At 41.5% G+C, this 26,941-nt stretch overlaps 1 protein-coding gene across 2 annotated transcripts; it reads right to left on the bottom strand.

The window, feature by feature from the left end:
- Positions 1 to 176: 176 nt before the first annotated feature.
- On the bottom strand, positions 177 to 21,551 carry SGCB (sarcoglycan beta). Of its 2 annotated transcripts, none has more exons than XM_081959312.1 (7): positions 21,420 to 21,551; positions 14,590 to 14,799; positions 11,804 to 11,989; positions 10,648 to 10,839; positions 8,395 to 8,526; positions 4,440 to 5,631; positions 177 to 4,328 (listed from the first exon to the last, which is right to left on the bottom strand). In XM_081959312.1, exons 1-6 carry the CDS (start codon positions 21,468 to 21,470, stop codon positions 5,431 to 5,433), a joined length of 972 nt encoding a protein of 323 aa, XP_081815438.1. In that variant the 5' UTR covers positions 21,471 to 21,551; the 3' UTR covers positions 177 to 4,328; positions 4,440 to 5,430. The 2 variants fall into 2 exon arrangements, with proteins under 2 accessions (XP_081815438.1, XP_081815439.1); XM_081959313.1 differs by having other exon boundaries at positions 177 to 4,320; positions 4,450 to 5,631.
- Positions 21,552 to 26,941: the final 5,390 nt, after the last annotated feature.

Below are 26,941 nucleotides of genomic sequence, written 5' to 3'. Positions count from 1 at the left end.
AAGCCTACTTCATGTTCCCAATGCTTCTGATTCGTGCTGAGTAATGTTTCAGCAGCTATTTAACAGAACAGTTATTACACAGAACATGGGCAGTTGGAAGAGAGAATCATTTTAGATACGTACATCCCCATGTACCACAACTTTGGGGACAATTCAGAGATAAGAAACGAAACAGATTGATTTATATTGTTTATTTAAATGGACATTTTACAAATATACATGATGACTTCCTTTGGCACTTGGAAATCCAAACTCCATAGTGGCGTAATGAAATCTAAGGCATTAAATGCAGTCTTTAAAAACCCTGCTTTAAAACATACACAACATAGCACAGTTTAACAATTAAATACTCCATTTTATATAAATTATTAGTAGCAAACCTCAAATAAGAGCAGCACCACAGTAGAAAAATAAATTGGTAAGTGATCATTCAGTTTAATTTTTAGCTGAATATTATTAAATACTATTAATCAGATCTAAAAAGATTCTGAATTTTGTTCTGTTAGCTATTGTGTGCCTATAGATGATTTGAGTAAGTCCAGAAGTTTTAAGTTAATTGGAATATCATTCTAAGCTGTCAGTATAACGCTGCAAAACAGCAAAATATTACTCTACAATACACTCCAATATTTAAAATGAATAGGTTGTAGCAATAAGTACAATAATATTTTAATTTCAGTATTTCATTAAAAAAGCTGATCCCATTAATGCCTGGTCAATGTCCTCCCGCAAAAGGATGAGGAAGAATTTGTCCTATAAGGCTAGTGCTTCAGATTAAATTTAGAAGTGTTACCTCAGAATTTAATAGAATTCATAGGAGTGTGAAAGCAGCTATATCTGATTCCTGGTTTACTCACCTGCAGTGGGGGAGGCTTCTGCAATTGCCTAAAATCTGGGAACAGACACAGTTGCTTAATGAGACTCAGACAAATGCAGTTGTTACACTCTTCATTCTGAAACACTGCACATTCCTATTCATCCAATCTTCACAACAGTACCAATACCCTGCTGAGAACATGTTCAATATATGTATGGGCTTTTTATTAGTACTGCACACTGGTTTATTAAGGAGATTATATGTCTTATGAATCCAGTATTAAATATTGGAACCAGGCACAGCAAACCAGTCACTTAATTTTTCCTTTGTAAATATCTGGGAGCCAAAAGTTTCCTTGCAAGTCTTACTGCAATTCTTTTTTCTTTCATATGGCCTGTTGAAGCCATAAGACAATAATAATAATAATACAAATAAAAATTACCCTAACCCTAACCTTGGCATGTTTATTATGTATATCCTGTGAATTTTGATGAGAAGTATATCCCACTGCTGAGCTAAATATTCCAAACCCTTCATATACAGGTAGTCTTCAACTTAACTATTCGTTTAGTGACTGTTCAATGTCACAACAGCATTGAAAAAAGGGGCTTATGACTATTTTTCACATTTAACAACCACTGCAGAGTCCCAATGGTCATGTGATCAAAATTTGGATGCTTGACAACTCATGACAGTTGCCGAGTCCCGGGATCACATGATCCCCTTTTGTGACCTTCTGACAAGCAACATCAATGTGGAGGTCAGATTCACTTAACAGCTGTGTTACTAATTTACCAACCAGTGATTCATTTAACAACCGTGGCAAGAAAGATCGTAAAATGGAGCAAAGCTCATTTAACAACTGTCTCTAAGCAATAGAAATTTTGGGCTCAAGTGTGGGCATAATTCAAGGACTATCTACTCATATTTGAAAGCACCCTTGGAAGGAAAATCATTATCTACAAGTATAATTGTAATTATGAACAATTAAATATAAAACAATTAAGATAACCAACATCAAATATTAGAATTTGTCAAAGTAGTCGTCAAAGCCTAGTGGCAGATACCATTTTTGTTGTTAACATTTTTGTTGTTAAATTTAAATTTTCATTGTGACATTAAAGCAATGTTTCTTAACCTTGGCAACTTTAAGATGTCTGGACTTCAACTCCCAGAATCCCCCAGTCAGCTGAGAAACCCTGCATTAAAGCATGTACATAACAAAATACTCCTCCAAATACATTTTTTTTCATATGTTAAGAAATGGAACAATAAACTTGCATTTAAAATGTTTTGCAACTACTATCTAAACGCTGTATTTTGAATAAGTCTTAAACATCATGAGGCTTTCAACTTTTCTTCTTTTAATATTGTCTACTTTTAGCCTCCGAGATGCCTTTAAATTCTTCCACAGATAAAAAATGATTGCAAATCATAGAACAGAAGCACCTCTAGTGTTACGTGGGTTTGAGGATTTTTTTATTTTTTTTATTTTAGCAGTTCTCATACCAATTTCTGCAATTTTATGAAACATTTAAACAGGATATAGCTTTAAGGCATGGATGAGGACTGTGGATCGAGAAGAAATGAACATTAATTCAAGAGTTTGTGTAACATTGGAATACTAATTTTTGTCTCTTCCCTGGGCTGTATTATATATTAGGCAGGAGTCTTAGCCACTAAGCCACAGGGTCTCCTCCTTATCAGTTGAGCCAGGGAAATAGGTATGTATTTGTGTTACAACCCCTGGTATGCCTAAATATGGGAGGAAGCTCACTACTAGAGCTTCAACAAATATAAAAAGGCAACATTAAAAATAAAAATATGGTTTTCTGCCTGCATGGTCTTCTGTGATGAGCCGAAGGACAGAAAGAGGGAATAGTGACCTTCCTCCCACATTTAGGCATACCAGGGGTTGTAACACAAATACATACACACACACATACATAGATATACAGATATATATATACATACATATACATACATATACATATATATATACATACATATACATATATACATACTGTATATGCTGGTATTGTTGTATTCGGGTCTTTTCCAGCATACCTACACCCGTGAAAATCTACGAAAACATATATATTACAATTTCTATTCTGTACTGCCCTTCTGGAGGAGCCCAGCAGGGTGGCTTACAATTAAATTAGGGTTAAATCAAACTGCAACAGTAGAACATAGCAGATGTGGTGCTCAATAAATTTATTTGCCCGGGTTAATGCCTATTCACTCTCAATGACTCTGTGTGTATTAAGACTGCTGCATAACAATAGGACCACAGAGCTAAGAATAGGACAGAGAATTGCTCACAAGATTTAATTCCACACCACAAAATATGTGAGGCTATGAATTAAACATTTTCTGTGAATTCCCATTAAAACTGCAAATTGTCTAGCATCATTTTATTGCACCACATTTCCATTTATCGCTTCTCCCCTGCTTCAAGCTAACCATAATTCCCTGCATACTATTACCCTCACCAACTTCTCACTTCAAGTAGCATTCAGGCATTGGACAGTCTAGCAGCAATCCGATTTCCATGATAATTGGTTCCAAATGACCATTTCTTCAGTACCAAAGTCTGGATCTCTAGTATTCATTACTTTACCAACAACTTTCAACGTATTCTCTGCATAGAAATTGATTGGGGAAAAGGAATCTTTTAAGATTTAACAAAATGTACTAAAAGAACCAAGGTTTTTTCTCTACCATCTGTGAAACATGATAAACAAATATAGTAGTAGTAGAACCTCTGGTCACGAACGCTTCTAACCATGACCAAATCGGGTTCCAACCAAACTTTGGTTTGCGACCAAAGTTACGGAATAAATTATGGTCGTGACCAGAGTTTCTACTGTAGAGGTCTGACCCCTTCAGAAATGCATATATAGATAACAGTACGAATACTTGAATTCTACTGCTTGCTAAGATATCCTGCTATATTTAGCTTTGGTCTAGCAGTTTAAAATATCCCACATTCCTTAGAAGGATCAGGGCCTTGATGCACCCCTTTTGCTTGTGCATTCAGCTACATCTCCTCTCTCTGTTCCTGCAGCAGCGGCACTCAGTGCTTCTAAAGCAAAATTGCAGCCACTGGTTCCATCAGCCCATATCTGATAGTGTCAGGTAGGTTGCCTATTAAGCATACTGTCAAAGTTGCAGGTGATGCTTTGTAGCTAGCTTCTCATTCATGATCTTCCATTGACAATATCCCATTTCAAAACTGAAGCTGGGGATGGAAAGTCCGAGTGAAGGAGGACACAACATAAGCAGAGAAGATACCTTCAAACTGCTTGATCTCAATGAGCAAAAAAGCAGAATTTTATTTGCCGTAAACCAGTGTGTTTTCATGCACTCTCACAAGGCAGGCTTAAATGTTTTTAATTGGTTTGGTTTTCATGGGACCTTGCCAGAAGCATTTTCAAATGCCATGCCTAACAAACTGACAAACCAAAGACTTAAAACATTCTAAACCAGTGTTTCTCAAACTTGGCGACTTTAAGTCCTGTGGACTTCAACTCCCAGAATTCCCCAGCCAGCTATGCTGGCTGGGGGATTCTGGGAGTTGAAGTCCACAGGACTTAAAGTCGCCAAGTTTGAGAAACACTGTTCTAAACTGTGGAATATTTTCCAAAATGAACAAACAGCTGTTTGGGCAGAAGCAGAGGTTAATAATCCTATTATGAGTTTTGCCAAAGTCAAATTATTCAAAGTACTACTTGGGAAAAAAACATTTTTTTAACTTGGTAGAAGAAGAGCAATAGCAATAGAACTTAAACGTATATACTGCTTCACTTTTACAGCCCTCTCTAAGATGTTTATAGAGTCAGCATATTGCTCCCAACCAATCTGGGTCCTCATTTTACCCACCTCAGAAGGATGGAAGGCTGAGTCAACCTTGAGCCAGTGGGAATCGAACCGCCAAACTGCTGGCAGTTATCAGAATTAGCCTGCAGTAATGCATTCTAACCACTGCATCACCAGAATTCTGGTAGTCCAACAACCTGCAGCTGCTGAACCACAGACATAGTCTATTTCCATAATCAGTTTCCATAATGACTTGAATTCCCCAGACAATATTAGAACATGGAATTCAGTGCGTCTAAATTCCAGATGCTTCAACACAGTAGCACCAAATAAAGGTCTAAGTATAATGTCTGAGAAATACACATTTGCAAAGGCAAAAATACCAGAAACAAAAATGAATTAATGTATTAATGTCACAGGGGATCTTTGCCAACAGCTCTGGGGGCCATATGAACAAATCAATGGAAGGATGCTTCCCTCGGCAAACTCCCAAACAATTCTTCCAAATTATTTTTGAAACATACATAGGCCTATTTGGTAATTTTTATTCAACAATACCCTGAAGTACATTCTGTGTTTCTGTTTAACTGCCTTACTAAAATGCCTTTCTACGCAGCAAGGACCGTACCTTAAAACATGATTGGCCTAATCAACAGTGCTACATGTGGAGATCAGTGTGCGAGAAGTGCTTCATTTAATATTTCTACAAATAACTAAAAACATCCTTCCAAACATGCAGTGGCTTGAACTTAAATATAGTGATTTTCTTTGCATAGTAACCACATTTGCTTTCAATACGTATTACATGGGTTGGTAGAGGTTTGACAACCCATATTACGGCTCTTCACTGGAATACGGAATAATGTCCCATCCGAACACATGCAAAGCTTGTAACGTTCCCAGTCACCATTGTTAAATTGTTCCTTGTGAGAAGAATTTGGCAGTCGGGATACATTGATCATCACACTTCCATTTAGGATAATGGAGTTGTCCTAGGAAAAGAATATGTCTAAATCAATGAACATGTAACAGTCTTCATAGTCTTCTTTTAATATTATCTACTTTTAGCCTCCGAGTTGCCTTTAAATGCTTGCACAGACGAAAATGTATGCAAACCATAGAACCGAAGCAACTACAGTGTTATGTGGATTTGAGGATTTTTTTAAATTTTATTTTAGCAGCTTTCATACCAATTTCTGTCACTTTTATGAAACATTTAAAGAGAATGTAGCTTTTAATGCATGGATGAGGACTGTGGATCGAGAAGAACTGAACATTAATTCAAGTGCTTGCACAACATTGTCGAAACTTTTAGATCATATCATCCTTTTTCGATTTGCATCAATGGAAGATTTCATCTACTTCTAGTCTTAAGAGTAGAAACACTTTCCTAACTTACTACACAATATCCAAATATTAGTGGTGGGATCCTACTGGTTTAACAACCAGTTCAGTGATCACGCACTTCCTTTTGAGAAAAAGTACCTTCCACAGTACCTGCTGGGGAGAAAAACAGCTGAGGTGCAGCAATCCAATCTGCTGCGCAACTCAGCTGAGAGGATACAGGTGAGTTAAGCGCAGGGGCGGGCAGGTGGGCTCACTTCATCTTTGGAGTGAAGAGGTTCGCTCCCAGCTGATGGTCAGAGCTACCGGTTCGCCTGAACCGGTCCAAACTGGTAGAATCCCACCTCTGTTTAATATTAAACAGCAATGAAGGGAGAGAGCATAAGATCTAATCATTGGATTGTAATCTTTCTGCTTGTTTATACAGTTGGGATGCTTGAAGAATACGTCCATAATATAGTCTGGCACAATTTGGCCTGCTCTGGATTTCCTGGATTAATGTGTGCAAGAGAATTATCAGTCTTCGTGCTTTCTGAATACTATAAGGGTGTTCACAGTTTAAAATACAGGTAGTCCTTGCTTAAAGACTACCCTTGAGCCCAGAATTGCTTTCATAATTCATTGCAGTCATTAAGTAGGTTACTATGTGACCTTACTGTGTAACAACCAGTTTTACTATGGATGTATAACTGGTCACCAGGTAATTAAGTAACACAGTTGTTAAATTGTGGGAAGCTGATAAAATCCCACCAGAAACTAACTAAAAAATGATGGAAATTGCAGTCATAAATTATATCCATTGCCAGGCACCAAAAATATCTGGAAAGGAGACACCAATCATAACTTTGAGGATGGATCCTAAGTTTCTTTTTGGGGTGTGTTGAATTTTTGAACAATTATCAAGCAACCAGCAAGGTAGTAGTATCAAAATTATGCATTGTAGTATCAAAATTATGCATTGTAAGAGACAATATTTAAAATATTTTATAGAAATAATATGAACCACTTTTAATTTTTTAAGTAAGAAGCAATACTATAAAACGTAATTTTCCATTATTTGTATGCAGTTGTTGTGCAATTATTAAGCGACCATGAATGTAAAAATAAGAATGGTTTACCAGTAAACACAAGGAAAATAAAGACATTCATCCTTATTCAAAATGGATTTTTAAAGCAGCTTACTGTCTAGTAGTTGTCTATTTTTTACTCATCAGGAGAGAAATATGAGTTACCACTAAATATAGAAACAAACATGTCTCCAATCTTTCTTTTCTTTTTTTGAAAGTGTTCAAGTGGAAACGACCATCTGGGGCGACTAATTTGGACTCCTGAAAATTAAAGAGGCTTGGACTTCATGGTCTAAATGAGCCAATCCGATGTTATGTTTTTGTTGCAGCCCGCCAGTGGCCAGCAAAGCTTTCAGCAGATTCGGACAGTGAGGAGGTTGGGGAGGAAGATAGGCCAGTCCTGGAGTCTGAGGAAGGCTCTGATGAGGGCTCTGTGTTGGAGGCAGAGAGGGGGCCAGAGCCGTATGCCAGTTACCAGCTGCCTTCAGACTCAGACATCAGTGAGGCAGATGAACAGCTGGAGCCTGTTCCCAGTGTGCGCATGCACAGAGTTGGCCAGACGAAGGGAACAGCTAAAGAACAGGGGTCAACTTGGGAGTGAGGCCACAGGTGGATGATGAATGGCCCCTCCCAGAGGACATAAAAGAGGAACAAAAGGGGAGTGGAGACAAATAGTTCACTTAATTGGCTCGTGACTCTCTGAGACTCCTTGCCAAGTTCTGCAGATATCGGCCTGTCAGCTCTCCAAGCCTGTTAAGGTCTGTGACTGTAAATTCTTCCTTGAAAGACTTTGCTGGATGTAATTGAGCAGAATTCATAGTAAATTAATAAAGGCGTTTTTGTCTGGACCAGGAGTTTGTTTCATGCTCTTGGAAAGCCTCAATCAGAACAGTTTGCCTGAAATTGCAATACCTTATTTTATATGATATTCCTTCCCTTGCTGCAATCTTCTAGTTACCTGCATTATACTCCAAATATTGAGCTTACTTACAGTTACAATACAGATAGTATTTGACTTACAAGCATTCATTTGGGATACTGTCTTCTTAGTCTCCTGCAAAGATGCTATTTAGTTTTAGTTTTAATATTCAAATATCCTGCATTTGCTTCAAAACATAGCTACAAGTGTTTGGGTGCATAAAATTTATTCAGGAATTCAACAGAGCACTGTGTGTATGAAGTAGAAAGCATTTATGCACAGAACAGATTTAAAGGCCAACTGAAACATTAAAAATATTGTGTGTGCGTGCGCGCACAAGTTTAAGGTCACAGATGACAAAACTGAGCCAATGTCTGACCAAATGACCACATTATAAAATAGCTGCAAATCCTGGAATTACTTACGGCTTTCAGTTCCAAGTTGCGTCCTATGGAAAACTTTATAGTTTTACCCATAATAAACACGCCTTCATTTCCACGGACAATAGCACGCCCATCAACTTTTATATTGAGATCACTGGTGGCATTGCTTGTAATCTGAGGGGGAAGGAAAAGAACAAGGCTACTGTATATGTTTAGTCAACTAGTATCAAATTTATATTAAAAGAAAAATCAAAACATCTTGTGTAAAAGATGCCTTGTTCTTAAACAGTGCTATTCACTATTTGTACTTTGATTATACCACATAAATTATTGTTTAGGGTTACCTAGAAATGCTCCGAGATCTGAATTTTAAAGTTCTAGATTTCTACTTATTCGTCTGCTGTCTTTATTGGTTGTTTGCATTCTTGCTACAGAAACTTAGTAGCTTTATCTAGAATCAAAATTTGTTGAATAGACTAGTATTAGAAATAGAATAGAATAAAATAGAATAGAAAGGGACCTTGGAGGTCTTCTAGTCCAGCCCCCTGCTCAAGCAGGAGAACCAATACAATCTCAGACAAGTGACTGTCCAGTCTCTTCTTAAAAACCTCCAGTGACGGAGCGCCTAAGGTTTCTGAAGGCAACTTCTGTTCCGCTGGTTAGGAAGTTTCTCCTTAATTCCAGGTTGCTTCTCTCTATTCTCTATTAGTTTATTTAAAATTTGTTTATTAGTTTGCAGAAACTTAGCTTTATTTAAACATTACAGAGTAGCACTAACTGAACTCTGTATGGCTTCGATTTTAGTGATAGGCTTAGAACTGGGTTCCTCCATGTTAGTACCATCATGATACCTACCAGCCCCAAGATCTGAATTGTCCTTACCCTTAAAAGGTCTATGAAAACTTGGCTTTTTCTGAGTCTTGCGTTAGGGTGCATGGCAAGTCTGTTGCAAGGGTGTTTGGGGGTGGCTTAGTTTAAGTCCATGATGGCGAACCTATGGCATGTGTGCCACAGTGGGCACGGAGAGCCGCCTCTGCGGGCACGTCAGTCGTTGGCCCAGCACAGCTCTACCACGCATGCGTGCGCATCTCCCACTGGCCAGCTGGTCTTTGGGTCTCTGCCGCACATGTGTGGGAGGCAGGGTGGATGTGGGAGACGCATGCATGGATACACAGGGAGGGACGCACCCGGGGGGGGGGGCTGGCATTGCATTTTGGGGCCTTACGTGGCTCCTTTGTGTCCCGTTTTGGCTTCCAGGTTGATGCAGAAAGCTTCTAGGCCAAAATGGGGCACGCGGGCACTGCATGAGCCCCCCCCCCCCCCGGGCGGCCTGTTTTAGGCCTGGAAAGCTGCCTCCACCAACCTGGAAGCAAAAAATAAAGCAGGAACGCATGCGCAGGGGAGCACATGCAGGGCGGGTGGGTCACATGCACATTGCATTATGTGTGCGGGTACATGTGCATACTGTTGCACATGCGTGCTTTCGGCATGCAACGACAAAAAGGTTAGCCATCACTGGTTTAAATGTTTCCTCTTATGGAAGTAAATCTTTTTTATTGCTCTATTTTTTTTATCTTACAGATAGACCAGAACGTTTGTCACTAAGCAATGCAATTGTTAAATGGGTTGCACCTGATTTTATGACATTTTTTGCTGCAGTTGTTAAGTGAATCACATTGTCATCAAGCAATTCTGGTTTCCTCATTGACTCTACCAGTCAGAAGGAAGGTGGGAAGTGCATAAATGATGATCTTCCATTGTAGAAACATGCCAATTGCCAAGGGCCCAAATTGGGGTCATGAGACCGTGGAGATGCTGAGATGGTCATAACTGTGAGAACCATTCTTAAGACATTTTTTCCAGCACTGTTTGTAACTTTGAAAGTTGCTAAATAAATAGTTGTAAGTTGAGGATTATCTGCACTGTTTTTATTGGTCATAGACTGCCCAGTCTTTAGAAAGTTGGGCGGTTGTGTATATTTGACAAATAAATAAATTGCAATTGATAAAGTAAATAGCATGTAAAAGTACTTGTAGAATATAGTTGTAGTAACCTGTTTGAATACAGAGGTCTAATCGGTGGTTTAAATGTACAATTATTCCAAGTCTTTCTGTTAACTTGTTAACTAGATACATCTTACTTATTGTTTGCTTTCTTATTCTATGTGCAGAACATTGCAAATGTATATAAATCTCAATAAAAATATAAATAACATTATGAATTTTAGATGTCATTTATTTAAAAAACCAAACATATTATAGGTTACATTGAAAGTAAGCAAAATATAACCCATACCCTTTCTGTAGATGCTTTTTGGACATTTAAAATTTTTACTCCACTTGGCAAATTAAACTCATGGGTATTGTAGTCAGTGCTAAACAACGTGTTTTGAGTTCGTGGGTCAACAAATTCCATTCCGATATCGCTGGTAATTGAAGTTTTATTTTTCTCCACACTAAGCTTTGTTTCCCCCTGCTGAAATACAATCTTTAAAAAGAAAGAGGGTGCTGAATTTAATAACAGAGAATTTATTATGCTTCAATTATTAATTGGTAGTGCTTTTTCATCTTAATTTATCAATTAATTTTAAAAGGTGTAAATGCAAGACAGCATCCAACAAATTGCAGTGAACAAAACCATTAAAACTGAAGTAAAGAAAACTGCAATATCTAGCGTCATAGAAATAAAAGTCCACAAGCGAAAGAATTTCACTAGCCAGCAAAGCAAACCAGTGACCAACAACTAAAGCACAGATTTTTGACTATCAGAGATATATCATATCAGCAAGGGAGGCTTCAGCCACTTTGCACCGGTTCAGGCGAACCAAATGTTAATTTTGTATCCGATTCGCCGAACCAGTTGTAGCAAGGACTGGCTGGCCCTGCCCCACCCACCCCTCCCCTCCCAGGAGTCTCCACACAGCTCGTTCATCATGCCAGGTAAGTGCAGGGCCATGCGACGGCACTGGGAGGATGAAAAATGGGCCTCCCGGAAGACTAGAAACCGGCCCATTTCTGGCTGCCGGAGCCCAGAGGAGGCTGTTTTTGCCCTCCTGGCAGCTTGTGGAAAGTCTCCAGAGCCTGGGGAGGGCAAAAAACAGGCCTACCGTATATCCGAAAACAGGCCTGTTTCTGGCTTCCGGAGGGTTTTTGCCCTCCCGGAGGCTCGAGAAAAGCCTCCGGAGCCTGGGGAGGGTGAAAACGCCCCTCCCCCTGCTATGCAGGAGACTGAGTAGGCCACGCCCACCATGGCCACGCCTGCCCACACCTGGGCAGAGAACCAGTTGCTAACATTTTTCAATCCCACCCCTGCCAGTACAAGGGTATGCCACAAGTACCATTATTAAGAAGATTCTCCTCTTGGTTAGATTCCAGCCAAACATAATTCAGCAAGACAATATGGCACCAAACCTGAGACACTGAATGTAATATGCCAGGAGGCACACACTTACTGGTTGATTTTCTCCAACAATCACCAAATCTTCGTTCCGTCGGCCTCCCACTGTGCTCTTATACAACGGATGTATAATTCCCATATCAGAATCTTGTTTAAATCTTAGTAATCCACTGTCATGAAATTCCATGCTATCGCAGCCGTTGGGTCCAATACGAATTACAACCCAAATTATGACGGTGATCTAAGAAAGTAAACATCGTTTGTACAGTTCTGAAAGATTTATGTCACTTGGGAAACAAATCAACTGTCAGGCCTGTAGTTATGTTCTTTTTAGGCCTGCCACACTTTTTATTAATTTCCTATGCTGTTTCATTAGTGTAGTAGTTAGGAGTGGGGAATAGAAAGGAGTAGGATTGTGGAATGTATTGTTATCATTCTTTTATAGAAGCCAAGGTCATCTTTTGTCTCCGCACCTTGACACCTGACTGGAAGCAGAGGGGTGTAGATGCCAGCGTGGAAGATGATGATTGGAACATGTGATGGATTTTGTGGGTGTGGGGATAGATCATGAACTTTCAACTGGGTGGAATTCCAGGATGTACATCAGAGTTGGAATTCCATAGACGTGCTAACTTGCCTGCATGAATAAATTGGACCTTTAAGGATAACTTTGCCTTGGACAATGATTTAAGTCTGCATGGTATTTAGAACGCCTGACATCAACATTTGAACCATCTGTGAATGTTTTGACCTTCTCCAAAACTTTTGAGAAATATCTGTGGTACAGCAAGCTTGAATGATGTCCATGGAAGGCAGCTTCCCATAAGCAGTATAAGAAACAATTTATAGGTAGTTCTCAACTTACAACCATTCATTTAGTGGCCAATGTTACAAGGGCACTGAAATGACACGATTATTTTCACTTAACAACTGTCTCACTTAGCAGCAGAAATTTGGGGCTCAATGGTGGTCATAAGTCGAGGACTATCTGTATGAGGAATGGCTAAGATTCTTTCTTTTATAAAATGAAAAATGAAAGGTATATTTAAAACATGTTTTTCTTCTTCTTGCATTCAATACTTTAGCTATCAATCTTAAGGAGGTGTAAATGTTCTAGAACAGTGTTTCTCAAACTTGGCGACTTTAAGTCCTGTGGACTTCAACTCCCAGAATTCCCCAGCCAGCTGGATTCTGGGAGTTGAAGTCCACAGGACTTAAAGTCGCCAAGTTTGAGAAACACTGTTCTAGAATCTAGATGAAATTCTGGAAGACCTGATAACAGTGAGTGACTTGTACCTTTGTTAACTCCTATATACTGTATTTTTCGGAGTATAAGATCTTCCCCCCTCCAAAAGAGGGTTAAAATCTGGGTGGGTCTTATACACTGAATACAGCATTTTTTGGCCTACCAAAATGCTGCCCCCTTTGCAAAAATGGACATGCAGAGGGTTTGGGAGGCTCATTTTTGCCCCCCCCCCCAGTCCCTAGGAGCACTCTACAAGCCTCCCAAAGCTCTGCATGCCTCCCCCTCTTTTTTTGCAAAAAAAAAACGAGGCATGCAAAGGCTTTGGGAGGCCTGCAGAGTGCAAAAACTCTTTTTAAAAACTTACCTCTTCAAAATCATGGTGCGTCTTATAGTTTGAAAAATACGGCAATTACTTTAATTACCGTATTTCTACAAGGTATCCTACAGGGGGGCTGCCTTTGAAGACCACTCAAATTTTGCAGCTGGTTCAAAATGTAGCAGCCCATCTCTTTTTAAGTAGGAACCAGCCAACTAGATTTGTGGGCATTGCAATTTACAAATTTCTCCTGAAATACGAAATGGAAGAGGAAATTGTGAAAGAACAAATGATAAAATGGGCACAGAACTTTGGACACAACATTGAATTAGACAAATGGGAAAAATTTGGGGGAACAAACTTAAAAATGACACTCTCGGTCGCATATAAGGAAAACCAGTATAAAATGTTTTACAGATGGCACCTAGCACCAACAAGGTTAGCCAAAATATCGGCAAATACATCCCCAAAATGTTGGAAATGCGAATCAATACATGGAACATACTATCATCTATGGTGGACCTGTGAGGAGGCTAAAAAGTTTTGGAAAAAGATCCAAAAGTGGCTGGAGGCAATAACGGGATTTAAAATAGATTGGAAACCGGAAATTTTCTTATTAGGATTACTGCCTACAAAATACAAAAAAGAAATCCAGTACTTAATATTGCATATAATAACGGCGGCAAGGATTGCCTATGCCCAGAAATGGAAAAACAAGCTAACCCCAAGCGAAGAGGAAATAATAAGAAAGGTGATGGACTGTGCCGAAATGGACAAATTAACTAAAGAAATCCAGGGAAAAGAAGAATCAGAATTCTATCAGATATGGGATAAATGGTATAGGTGGATGGAGGAAAGAAATAGGAATCCTAGGCGATAAATAAACAGAATGTGGTAGCTCTCATAGATGGTTGTCGGTGTTAAAATGGTTATCTATCGAATAATATAAATACGAATGTCTCTTGATAAAAGTACTCTTAAAACAAATGTAGCTAATGGAGAATGTGGGTATCGTTTTTGATTTAAAATGTACAATTTAATGTGAATAAAGTATAAAGAATGATTGTAGTAATGCACGGAACTCAAATGTAACCAATTGACATGCTAGCTGGCAGTTGTATTGAAGAGTGTTTTGGGTGTGTGTTATTTGTCTAATTAAAACAATAAAAAAAAATAAAAAAAAAGATTTGTGGGCATTGCACTTACTACTACGGTGCTGCTCGGGAGTTCTAACTTAATATCGTCAACTAGAATGCATTTTATAGATTGTTGTACTTACGATTAAATTAACAACAGCCAAAATGAAAAGGAGGACCAGAACACAGATTGCCAAATTGCCTTTTCTGCCTCGCAAACCAGTTTTGTGTAGACGATCTTCATCAATCGGGATGTATCCAGCCTTGAAGTTACTGTTATGCTCTTTGTTAATATTTCTGCGTTCCACGGCCTTTTCTCGCATCGATTTCTTCATGGGGCCATTTGAGCTTTGCTAAAATTTCAGCCAAAGACACAACATGGGAACCAGAATAGATAATATTTCATTTCTGCCGTGATATGATGATCACAGAAAGAATTGCTCATTAATATTTAAACATTTTAAAATGATCAGAAAGCATCTACATCAGGGGTGTCCAAACTTGGCAACTTTAAGACTTGTGGACTTCAACTCCCAGAATTCCCCAGAATTCTGGGAGTTGAAGTCCACAAGTCTTAAAGTTGCCAAGTTTGGACACCCCTGATCTACATGGAGCATACCATTGATTACATCCTGGCAAAAGGGAGCAGAAGTTGAAAAATATGTCAACGATCCTTACAGAGCAGGGAGTCCTTGAATTATGACCATAACTGAGCCCAGGAATTTCGGTTGTTAAGTCATGATGGACATAATGTAGGTCACCACATCACCAGACCTCATTTTATAGCCTTTTGTTGCAGTGGTCATAAAGCCAGAATCCACTCTTTTCAGTGATTCACTTAGCGGTACAGTTGGAACGGGCCCGGTGTGCACGCTTATGCATTGTAGCTGCAAACGACGCTTCCGCAAGCCTCTGCGATGCTCCAGCTGCTCGGTGGAGCATCGCGCAAGCGCTGTATGCACCATGCGTGTGCATGGAAGCGCCGAAAGCTTTAAAACACAGTGAGGAACTCGGGCGGACGGGTGGGCCCTCCAGAGCACCGTACCGGGGCATACCGCCTGCAACCCACTACTGCAACTGTAGCAAGAAAGTTGTAACATGAGGCAAAACTCACTTAACAGATGTCTCACTTAACAACATAAATTTTGGGCTGAATTGTGGTCGTATGTTGAGGACTATCCATACTCTTGATATATTTTTTTTAATCTTGTGAAAAGGAAATCTTTTCACACACACACACACACACCGACAATGTCTTTGACAGGGAGTCTTTGACCTTATTCTAAGTCTGTGATGACGAACCTATGGCACACGTGCCAGAGGTGGCATGCAGAGCCCTCTCGGCTGGCACATGTGTCGCCACCCCAGGTCAGATCTCCATGACGTTTCTTTCGTGAGCTTCTGTTTCCCTGCAAATGATGAAACAGAAGCTCACAAAGAAAAATATCTTACCTCTTGCCCCACTGCTGGTGTTGGGATGTCCCGCCTCCCGCTGGCCACCTGGTCTCTGCTGCCCATGCACACATGTCCGGACATATCCACGCACGCATGCAAATGTCCACGCATACACACATTTGCGCGCACACCCCTTTCAGTTTGGGCATGCCCACGGGTGTAGTTTGGGCAAAAAGGTTTGCCATCACTGTTCTTAGGTTGACCTTTCTCGGTTGGGTCACCCGGCTTTCCACATCTCCTCCACCATCCTTGTTAGACTTTATACTTAGAATAACTTTATTGTCACTTTGAATGGACGCTAATTGGCATACATTAAAATAAAACTGCAAGCAGCTCCTAGAGAGGGACACTGCCTCCTTTATGCTCTACATCAGCGATGGCAAACCTTTTTTGGCTCGCGTGCCATAAGTGGGGGGAGCGCAGGGGGGTCGTGTGCGGGCGTGCCACACCCATAATGCAATGCGTGACCCCCAGTGCGCATGCGCGCACTACAGGTGTGACCCCCCCCATTTTTACATGCTTTTTTCACCCTCCCCAGGCTCCAGAGGCTTTATAGGAGCCTGGGAAGGGTGAAAACAGCCTCCCCCGCCCACCCGGACGCCCTCCGGAGGCGTCAGGGAAGCCTCCGGACAGTCCCTGAAGCCTTCGGAGTGCTCAAAACAACCCTCCGAACAAACCGGAAGTCACAAAAATGGCTTTTAAAAAGGGTGAACTCAGCTGACAGGGCAGAGCCTCGCGTGCCCTGACAAATGGCTCCGTGTGCCACCTGTGGCACGCGTGCCATAGGTTCGCCATCACAGCTCTCCATAAACAGGACTAAATAAATAAATACACACATGCATACAAAATTACGCATATACCCACGTATATTATACGACATGGAGAAACAACACAGTCTAGATCAGTGATGCCCAACATGGGGCCCATGCCCCACAGGGGGGCAATTTGAACCTTGTTGAAACCAAGTTAATAGCCTTTTAGGCTTCCTCCATGTGAGTAGAGTTCACTTTTTGAGTAAAATAAGTATTATATGTCACAGGGGGGGAACGTCAGGATTTCAGAGGTGCTTAGGTGGGGCGTGGCCAAAAAAAGGTTGGGAACCACCTGTCTAGATAGACCAACCAAAACTTTAATATAAAGTTCAATATAAATTGAAATGTAAATAAAGGCCTTTCATGCAAATTAAAACTCTAATAAACTCAGCAAAATACTATACTCTAAAGCGTTATTTCGTGGTTTGTATCAGGCAGTAACACAAAAATAATAAAATAAAATATAAACAAAAGTATGCATATACCCACATGTATTACATGACAAGGAGAAACAATACAGTATAACTCAGTAATGGCGAACCTTTTGGGCACCAAGGTCTAAAAAGTTTGCACAGAAACATCACACGCGTGTTCGTCAGCGCTGTGGTCCGGAAAAGCCAAACTTCCGGGTTCTAGCGTGCATGCGCGCCCAGCAATCAGCTGGTCAGCGCACACGCACAGGCTGCTTTTCAGCACTCCCGTGCATACAAAGGGATCACGCTCCGGAAAAGCCAAACTTCCGGGTTCTGGCACGCATGCGCACCCGAGAATCAGCTGGCCGGCACGCATGCTCACACCGGTTTTCGGCAGTGGCCAACGCACGAAGGAGAGGTGATCATCACGCATGCATGCACGCCAGAAACCAGGAAGACAAACAGGCAAGGCTGTGCGTGCTAGGAGACATGGCTTTGCGTGCCACTTAATAAAAATCATTAATATAAATTAAAACTCTAATGAACTCAAGATAGCAAAATGCTATATGTGGGAACAAGGTCACCATGGTATGTGTGCAGATCAGTTTTCCTGATTGGAACACATATATGGAATTTGGGACTGGAATAAATTGAGTAGTAAATGCGGGTTGAGATGGATGCCCACTGGGAGGACCCAAATTAGAAAGCTGTGTTTGCAATGACAATAGCAATGCTTAGATCTTAACAGGAACTTTCAAACTGAGGAAGTTACTAGCAGCATAGGAAACACGTGGTGAAAGCCCTTAAGCAGGTATAGCTAAAAATAACCATATTAGGAGAAATGCTTCATGTAACCAATAATATATTATTTCCTTATACGCTCTTAATAAAAGGGGGTTACAGCTAACGCTCTGTGCCACTCATGCATCTAGGAACCTTGTGTGTTGTCTTCATTATGGGTGGTCCACTCTTTGCGGGGGGGGAGGGAGGGGGGCAAACCTGCAGCTATAGCCTAAATAATTATTTCATGGTTTGTCTCAGGCAGTAAGAGGATAGAATAGAATGGAATGGAATAGAATACAGAAGAATGGAATGGAATAGAATAGAATAGAATGGAATAAAATAGAATACAGAAGAATGGAATGGAATGGAATACAGAAGAATGGAATGGAATAGAATAGAATAGAATGGAATAAAATAGAATACAGAAGAATGGAATGGAATGGAATACAGAAGAATGGAATGGAATGGAATAGAATAGAATGGAATAAAATAGAATACAGAAGAATGGAATGGAATGGAATACAGAAGAATGGAATGGAATGGAATAAAATAGAATACAGAAGAATGGAATGGAATACAGAAGAATGGAATGGAACGGAATAAAATAGATACAGAAGAATGGAATGGAAAACAGAAGAATGGAATGGAATGGAATAAAATAGAATACAGAAGAATGGAATGGAATGGAATACAGAAGAATGGAATGGAATACAGAAGAATGGAATGGAACGGAATACAGAAGAATGGAATGGAACGGAATAAAATAGATACAGAAGAATGGAATGGAATACAGAAGAATGGAATGGAATGGAATAAAATAGAATACAGAAGAATGGAATGGAATGGAATACAGAAGAATGGAATGGAATGGAATAAAATAGAATACAGAAGAATGGAATGGAATACAGAAGAATGGAATGGAATGGAATACAGAAGAATGGAATGGAATACAGAAGAATGGAATGGAATACAGAAGAATGGAATGGAACGGAATAAAATAGATACAGAAGAATGGAATGGAATGGAATACAGAAGAATGGAATACAGAAGAATGGAATGGAACGGAATAGAATGGAATACAGAAGAATGGAATGGAATAGAATGGAATGGAATAGAATACAGAAGAGTAGAATGGAATGGAATAAAATAGAATACAGAAGAATGGAATGGAACGGAATAAAATAGAATACAGAAGAATGGAACGGAATACAGAAGAATGGAATGGAATGGAATAAAACAGAATACAGAAGAATGGAATGGAACGGAATAAAATAGAATACAGAAGAATGGAATAGAACGGAATACAGAAGAATGGAATGGAATGGAATAGAATAGAATACAGAAGAATGGAATGAAACGGAATACAGAAGAATGGAATGGAATGGAATAAAATAGAATACAGAAGAATGGAATGGAACGGAATACAGAAGAATGGAATGGAATGGAATAGAATAGAATACAGAAGAATGGAATGGAATACAGAAGAATGGAATGGAATGGAATAGAATGGAATGGAATAGAATACAGAAGAGTAGAATGGAATGGAATAAAATAGAATACAGAAGAATGGAACGGAATACAGAAGAATGGAATGGAATGGAATAAAATAGAATACAGAAGAATGGAATGGAACGGAATAAAATAGAATACAGAAGAATGGAACGGAATACAGAAGAATGGAATGGAATGGAATAAAATAGAATACAGAAGAATGGAATGGAATGGAATAAAATAGAATACAGAAGAATGGAATAGAACGGAATACAGAAGAATGGAATGGAATGGAATAGAATAGAATACAGAAGAATGGAATGGAACGGAATAAAATAGAATACAGAAGAATGGAATGGAACGGAATACAGAAGAATGGAATGGAATGGAATAGAATAGAATACAGAAGAATGGAATGGAATACAGAAGAATGGAATGGAATGGAATAGAATGGAATACAGAAGAATGGAATGGAATGGAATAGAATGGAATGGAATAGAATACAGAAGAGTAGAATGGAATGGAATAAAATAGAATACAGAAGAATGGAATGGAATACAGAAGAATGGAATGGAACGGAATAAAATAGAATACAGAAGAATGGAATGGAACGGAATAAAATAGAATACAGAAGAATGGAATGGAACAGAATACAGAAGAATGGAATGGAATGGAATAAAATAGAATACAGAAGAATGGAATGGAATGGAATACAGAAGAATGGAATGGAATACAGAAGAATGGAATGGAATGGAATAGAATAGAAGGGAATAGAATAGAATACAGAAGAATGGAATGGAATAGAATAGAATGGATTGGAACAGAATAGAATAGAATACAGAAGAATGGAATGGAATGGAATAGAATACAGAAGAATGGAATGGAATAGAATAGAATACAGAAGAATGGAATGGAATGGAATAGAATGGAATGGAATGGAATAGAATACAGAAGAGTAGAATGGAATGGAATAAAATAGAATACAGAAGAATGGAATGGAATACAGAAGAATGGAATGGAACGGAATAAAATAGAATACAGAAGAATGGAATGGAACGGAATAAAATAGAATACAGAAGAATGGAATGGAACAGAATACAGAAGAATGGAATGGAATGGAATAAAATAGAATACAGAAGAATGGAATGGAATGGAATGGAATACAGAAGAATGGAATGGAATGGAATGGAATAGAATACAGAATAATGGAATGGAATAGAATAGAATGGAATAAAATAGAATATAGAAGAATGGAATGGAATGGAATGGAATAGAATAGAAAATTATGTATATACCCACTTATATTATAAGAAACAGAGAAACAACAGAGTCCAGGTCCGGATGTCATACATGAACAGGGCGAGAAAAAACCAATCTTGCCGAGTTCGTTCCACCAGGGAGTCCAGGAGCAACAAGAGCCGGGGCTGCTCTGGCGAGAGGCCGCCACTCCTCGTAGCGGGTCTATTTTTTGCTTGCACGGAGGAGGGCCGGGCGCGCTTACTTGGGCAGGAATCTCCTCTGGGGCGCCGCTCCGGGCGTCGCCCTCCGCCCGGGGGCAACAACCCAAGCGCGCCATTTCTTTATTTATTATTACTGTTACATCCCCGAGGACTAATACTTATAATAATTATTTGGGGGGCGGGGAAGGAAGGCATTTTAAATATTCCTTCAGAAAGCGCAAATCTAACGGGCGGGGAGGCGAGACGCGCCCTCAGAAGAAGCGCTGGGCGAGGGTTCCTCCTCCCTCTGGCCGCCGACTGGCGCTCCTTAAGGCGGACTCCCGCCGCCCTTGGGGCTGCTGCGAGCCCCCGGAGGCCACCTCAGACCCGCCGCTTGAACACCAAAGTAGGGTTGGGGGGCGGCAGAGAGAGCCGCCCCGCCAACGTCCCCCTGCCCTCCGCCGCGGCTCTGCTTGGGCCAGACGCGCCCCGCGTAAATCTCTGCCGATGGGTCCGCCCGACGTTCAGCCTCGGCGGCTTCCGAATTTCCCTGCCTCCCGCCCTCCGCCTGGCTACCGACCTGCTGCTCGGAAGCCGCCGCGGCCGCTGCAGCGGCTGGAAGAACCGCCATCTTCGGCTCTTGTGCTTTCTTGGCCGGCAGGGGGAGCGAGGCTGGGCGGCGAGGCGCCGCTCATCGAAAAGCTGACGCGGATTCCTCCGCCTCCGGTCGGCGCAGCCGGGTGGTGGGAAGGGAGAGGGTCCCGAAAGGCCGGGGTTGGGTCTCCCAGAGAGCCCCGTGGAGGGAAGCAGCGCAGGCTGAAAAGGACGTAAAATACAGGTAGTCCTCGACGTACGGTCACAAACGCAGCCCAGCATTTCTGTTGTTAAGCGAGAGATCTGTTTGGTGTGTTCGGCCCCTTTCAGCGACCTTTCTTGCCCCCGTTGTTAAGTGAAACACTCCAGTGGATAAATCAGTACTCTGGTTGTGAAGTGAATCTGGCTTCCAATAGAATGGAATAGGAATAGAATAGTAGAATTAGAACAGAACAGAATAGAGAATATAATAGAGAATAGAACAGAACAGAACAGAGAATAGAATAGAATATAGAATAGAAAATAGAATATAATAGAACAGAGAATAGACGAGAAGAGAAGAGAGAAGGGAAGGGAAGAGAAGGGAAGATAATAGGAATAGGAATGGAATATAATAGAACAGAGAATAGAATAGTATATAGAATGGAAAATAACTAGACTAGAATAATAGAGAAGAGAAGAGAATAGGAATGGGAAGGGAAGAGAATAGGAATGGAATGGAATAGAAGAGAGAATAGACTAGAATAGAATAGAGAATGGAATAGAATAAGAATTAGAATAGTATAGAAGAGAAGAGAATAGGAATTGAATAGGAATGGAAGAGAATAGGAATAGGAATGGAATGGAACAGAGAATAGAATAGAGAATAGAATAGAATAGAACAGAGAATAGAATAGAATAGGAATAGAATACTTTTATTGTCACTTTGAATGTACACTAATCGGCATACATTAAAATGAAATTACATTACATACAACTTTCAAAGGGTCTCCACCTCTAATATAGACCTAAACATGACAAGATAAATAAATAAATACAAAATTGCGCACGTATCCACATATATGACACAGAGAAACAACACGGTCTAGTTCAGATGCATACATTCTACACTGACTTTGCTTGTTAGAAGGTAGCAAAAGAAGATGACATGACCCTGGGATACAGTAAAATTGTCCACTCTTTTTCATAGTCCCTATAGGTAGTCCTCGACCTATGACCACAGTGGAGCCCAGCATTTCTGTTGTTCAGTGAGACATTTGTTCAGTGAGTTATGCCTCATTCTACGACCTTTCTTGGCCCAGTTGTTAAATGAAACACCGCAGTGGATAAGTTAGTAATCCGGTGGTTAAGTAAATCTGGCTTCCACATTGACTTTGCGCCAAAGTTTGGCCAAACTTATTTTTTAGATTTATGGCAAAAAGTCCAACCTTGGCTTCATCAGATCATTACATGCTTTTGTCAGTCTTACATTTTGACACCCTACTCCACAGATGTACACAAATGCTACACATGTGTTGCAATATCTTATTCTCTCTCATTCTTGGGCATAAATGAATACACAGCTGCAAATTTATTTGCAGGTGCAAATAAATGAATACAATAGCTGAAAAATAGGATAGTTATGAAAGGATAGCTTCGTTTAATGAAAATACCCTACTCTGGCACAAGAGATCCCCTCACGTCTTTTAGAATTTGGCCTCCCTTTTACCTTTGAGACTAGAAAAAGTGCAAAGAAGAGCATCCAAGATGATTAGGGGACTGGACCCTTCTAGAACTTTGATTTTCTTCTGATGATTCTTTTGTTGATTTGGAGGTATGATTTGGGTCATTGTCATGTTGAAAGGTGAAATTCCTTTTAATTTTTAGCAGAGGCTTGAAGGTTTTGTTCCAAAATGGGCTGATATTTGGAACTATTCATAATTCCCTCCATCTTGAAACCCGTTTCTGCTGAAAAAAAGTAGCCTCAAAACAAAACGTCTCACCATCATGTTTCACTCAAAGTATGGTGTACTTTGAGTGATGGGGGATTTTAATCTGCCGTCGATGGGAGAAGCGTCTGAGGGGGTTCGGGAGTTCATGGCTTCCATGACAGCCATGGACCTGACCCAGTTAATTCAGGGCCCTACTCACGAGGGAGGCCACACGCTGGACCTTGTCTTTGTCTCTGGCCAGTGGACGAGTGATCTGGGAATAGGGGATCCAGCTATTATTCCCCTGTCATGGTCGGATCACTCACTTCTCCGGCTTGACTTCCCTGGTGCTACCCCCCGCTGCGAGGAGGCGGAACCGGAAGGTATTAGATGGTTCCGCCCCAAGCGCCTGATGGAACCAGATAGGTTCCAGACGGAGCTTGGGCCACCTTCTGTGGACCTGACCCGCCCCCGAGTGGAGGACCTGGTAGACGCATGGAATAGTGCGACTACCGGGGCCCTAGACCGGGTGGCGCCTTTGCGGCCTCTCCTGCGGCGACAAACCACCCTGGCCCCTTGGTTCACCGAGGAGCTAAGGGTGATGAAACGCCACAAGAGACGCCTAGAGAGTCGTTGGAGATCCTCCCGTTCCGAATTTGACCGAGCACAGGCACGAGCCTACCTGAGGACGTACCTTGTGGCATTAAGAGCGGCCAAACGTCAACATTGCGCCGCTCTTATTGCGTCCGCAGATAACCGCCCTGCCGCCCTGTTTCGGGTGACTCGCTCCCTCTTGTTTGAGAGACCGCGGGAAGCCCCTTTACAGGGCAGAGCAGAGGAGTTTGGGAAATATCTACAGGACAAAGTCGCTCAAATCCGGATGGGATGGGCCCCTTTCAGTGGTCCAGTAGAGACGCCCGTGGCGAGTCTTGAGGGACCGCTTTGGGAGGAGTTTGACTCGGTTGCCATCGAGGATTTGGACAGGTTGCGTGGACGTCTGCGACCTACCACATGTTTATTGGACCCGTGTCCCTCCTGGCTTGTACTGGCATCCTGGGAGGTTACGCGCGACTGGCTCCTGGGCCTAGTGAACGCTTCGTTGGGTGAGGGGTTTCTACCGGCCGCCTTGAAAGAGGCGGTGGTGAGGCCCCTGCTCAAGAAGCCTTCCCTGGACCCAACGGACCTAGTCAATTATCGTCCAGTCTCCAACCTTCCTTTTTTAGCGAAGGTTGTAGAGAGTGTGGTGGCACAACAGTTCCCACGTCACCTGGAGGAAAATGATTATCTAGACCCGCGCCAGTCCGGCTTCCGACCCGGGCACAGCACGGAGACGGCCTTGGTCGCATTGGTTGATGATCTCTGGAGGGCCAGAGATAGGGGTTGTTCCTCTATCCTGGTCCTATTAGATCTCTCGGCGGCGTTCGATACCATCGACCATGGTATCCTGTTGCACCGCCTAGAGGGGCTGGGAGTCAGGGGCACCGTTTTACGGTGGTTTGGCTCCTACCTCTCTGACCGGACGCAACGTATGTTGGCAGGGGAGCAGAGATCGACCCGGAGGCCACTCACATGTGGAGTGCCACAGGGATCGGTGCTCTCGCCTCTCCTGTTCAACACATACATGAAACCGCTGGGCGAGATCATCCGTGGTTTTGGGGTGGGATATCATCTGTATGCTGATGATACTCAGCTATACATTTCCACCCCGAACCACCCCAATGAGGCCGTCGAAATGATGTCCCGGTGTTTGGAGGCCGTACGGGTCTGGATGGATGGCAACCGACTAAAACTCAACCCTTCCAAGACGGAGTGGCTGTGGCTTCCGGCCTCCCGGTTCAACCAGTTGCTTCCATCTCTGGCCATCGGGGGCGTGCAACTAGCCCCCATGGAACAGGTGCGCAATTTGGGCGTCCTCCTAGATGCCCGGCTGTCCATGGATGACCATGTAACAGCCGTGGCAAGGGGGGCGTTCCATCAGGTTCGCCTGATGCGCCAATTGCGCCCCTTATTGGACTGGGATGCCCTACGCACAGTCACCCATGCGCTAGTGACGTCTCGCCTGGACTACTGCAATGCTCTCTACATGGGGCTTCCCTTGAGATGCACTCGGAGACTACAGTTGGTCCAGAACGCGGCCGCGCGGGTGATTATGGGGAGGACTAGATACTCCCCTGTAACACCTCTCCTGCGCGAGCTGCACTGGCTTCCTTTGGTCTACCGAGTGCGTTTCAAGGTTTTGATTATGATCTTTAAAGCGCTTCATGGCACAGGACCTAGTTACATGCAGGATCGCATCCTGCCCCACACATCCCTACAACCAATTCGCTCACACAGAGAGGGACTTCTCCAGGTGCCGTCCGCCAAACAGTGTCGGGGGGCGACACCCAGGAGCAGAGCCTTCTCTGTGATGGGCCCAGCCCTGTGGAATGACCTCCCCCGTGACATCAGGATTACTTCCGATCTCCGCTCCTTCCGTGTACAGCTGAAGACCCACCTCTTTCAATTATCTGGCCTGGCTCAACCGTAATTTTTCTTACTCCTCCTGACTGTCTTTTTAAATTTTAAATTTTAATTTTACATTGGGCTTCTTACAATTGGGGGTATTTTAATGGTGATTTTTAACTGTCTAAATGTGATGTAATTTGTTACCTCCTCCGTGCATGTGTGTCTTTGTATATATGTATGTTTATGTGTTTGTACACATGTTTTATGTTCTATATGCTCCATTGTACGCCGCCCCGAGTCCTGTCTGGAAAGGGAGCGGCTAATAAATTCAAATTTATTATTATTATTATTATTACTTTTGGTGATGCACAGTGTTGTTTTTGTGCCAAACTTATTTTTTAGATTTATGGCAAAAAGTCCAACCTTGGCTTCATCAGATCATTACATGATTTTGTCAGACTTACATTTTGACACCCTACCCCACAGCTCAGACATAGATGATAGTTCACAACCAGTACTTGCCAGAACTTTCTGCAGCTCTTTTAATGTTGTGGGTCCCTTGGCAACTTCTTGGGCCAGTTTTCTTGTTTTTCCAACAATTTTGGAGGAACATCTAGTTCTTGGTAATGTCATTGTTGTGTCATATCTTCTCCACTCATGGATTACTGTCTTCATTGTGTTCCATGGTATATCTAATGCCTTGGAAATTGTTTTATATAGTATAGTATAGCCTTTATTGTCATTTTATATTATGTATACAATGAAATAGGTTTTAGCCTCACTAGTACAATCCATGACAACAAATACAAAGAACATAAATAGTATAAAGAATAATCCCTATGCAAGTAATTAGGAAAAGAAAAGAAAAAAGAGAAAAATTAGTCATATGTTTCCGTGTGTGTGTGTGTGTGTGGAGTGATTGTGGTTGTGTTTTAAGAGTCTGACAGCCCAAGGATAGAAACTATTTTTAAACCTATTTGTTCGGCTGGCTATGCTTCGATGTCTTCTGCCCAATGGTAGAAGTGCAAAGAGACACTAACCAGGGTGTGAATCATCTCTGCGTATCTTCCTTATTCTGCTAAAGCAGTGAGACCTGGTGATGTCATGGTGTTAAAGGGCAACCAATGGTTTCTTGTGCCAAATTGATCATTCT

This window comes from Natrix helvetica (genome assembly GCF_964273705.1).
Source record: "Natrix helvetica genome assembly, chromosome: 7".
In the NCBI taxonomy this organism is placed as follows: domain Eukaryota; kingdom Metazoa; phylum Chordata; class Lepidosauria; order Squamata; family Natricidae; genus Natrix; species Natrix helvetica.
Note: the sequence above shows the minus strand (reverse complement) of the source record. Positions and strands in the feature narration are given on the sequence as shown.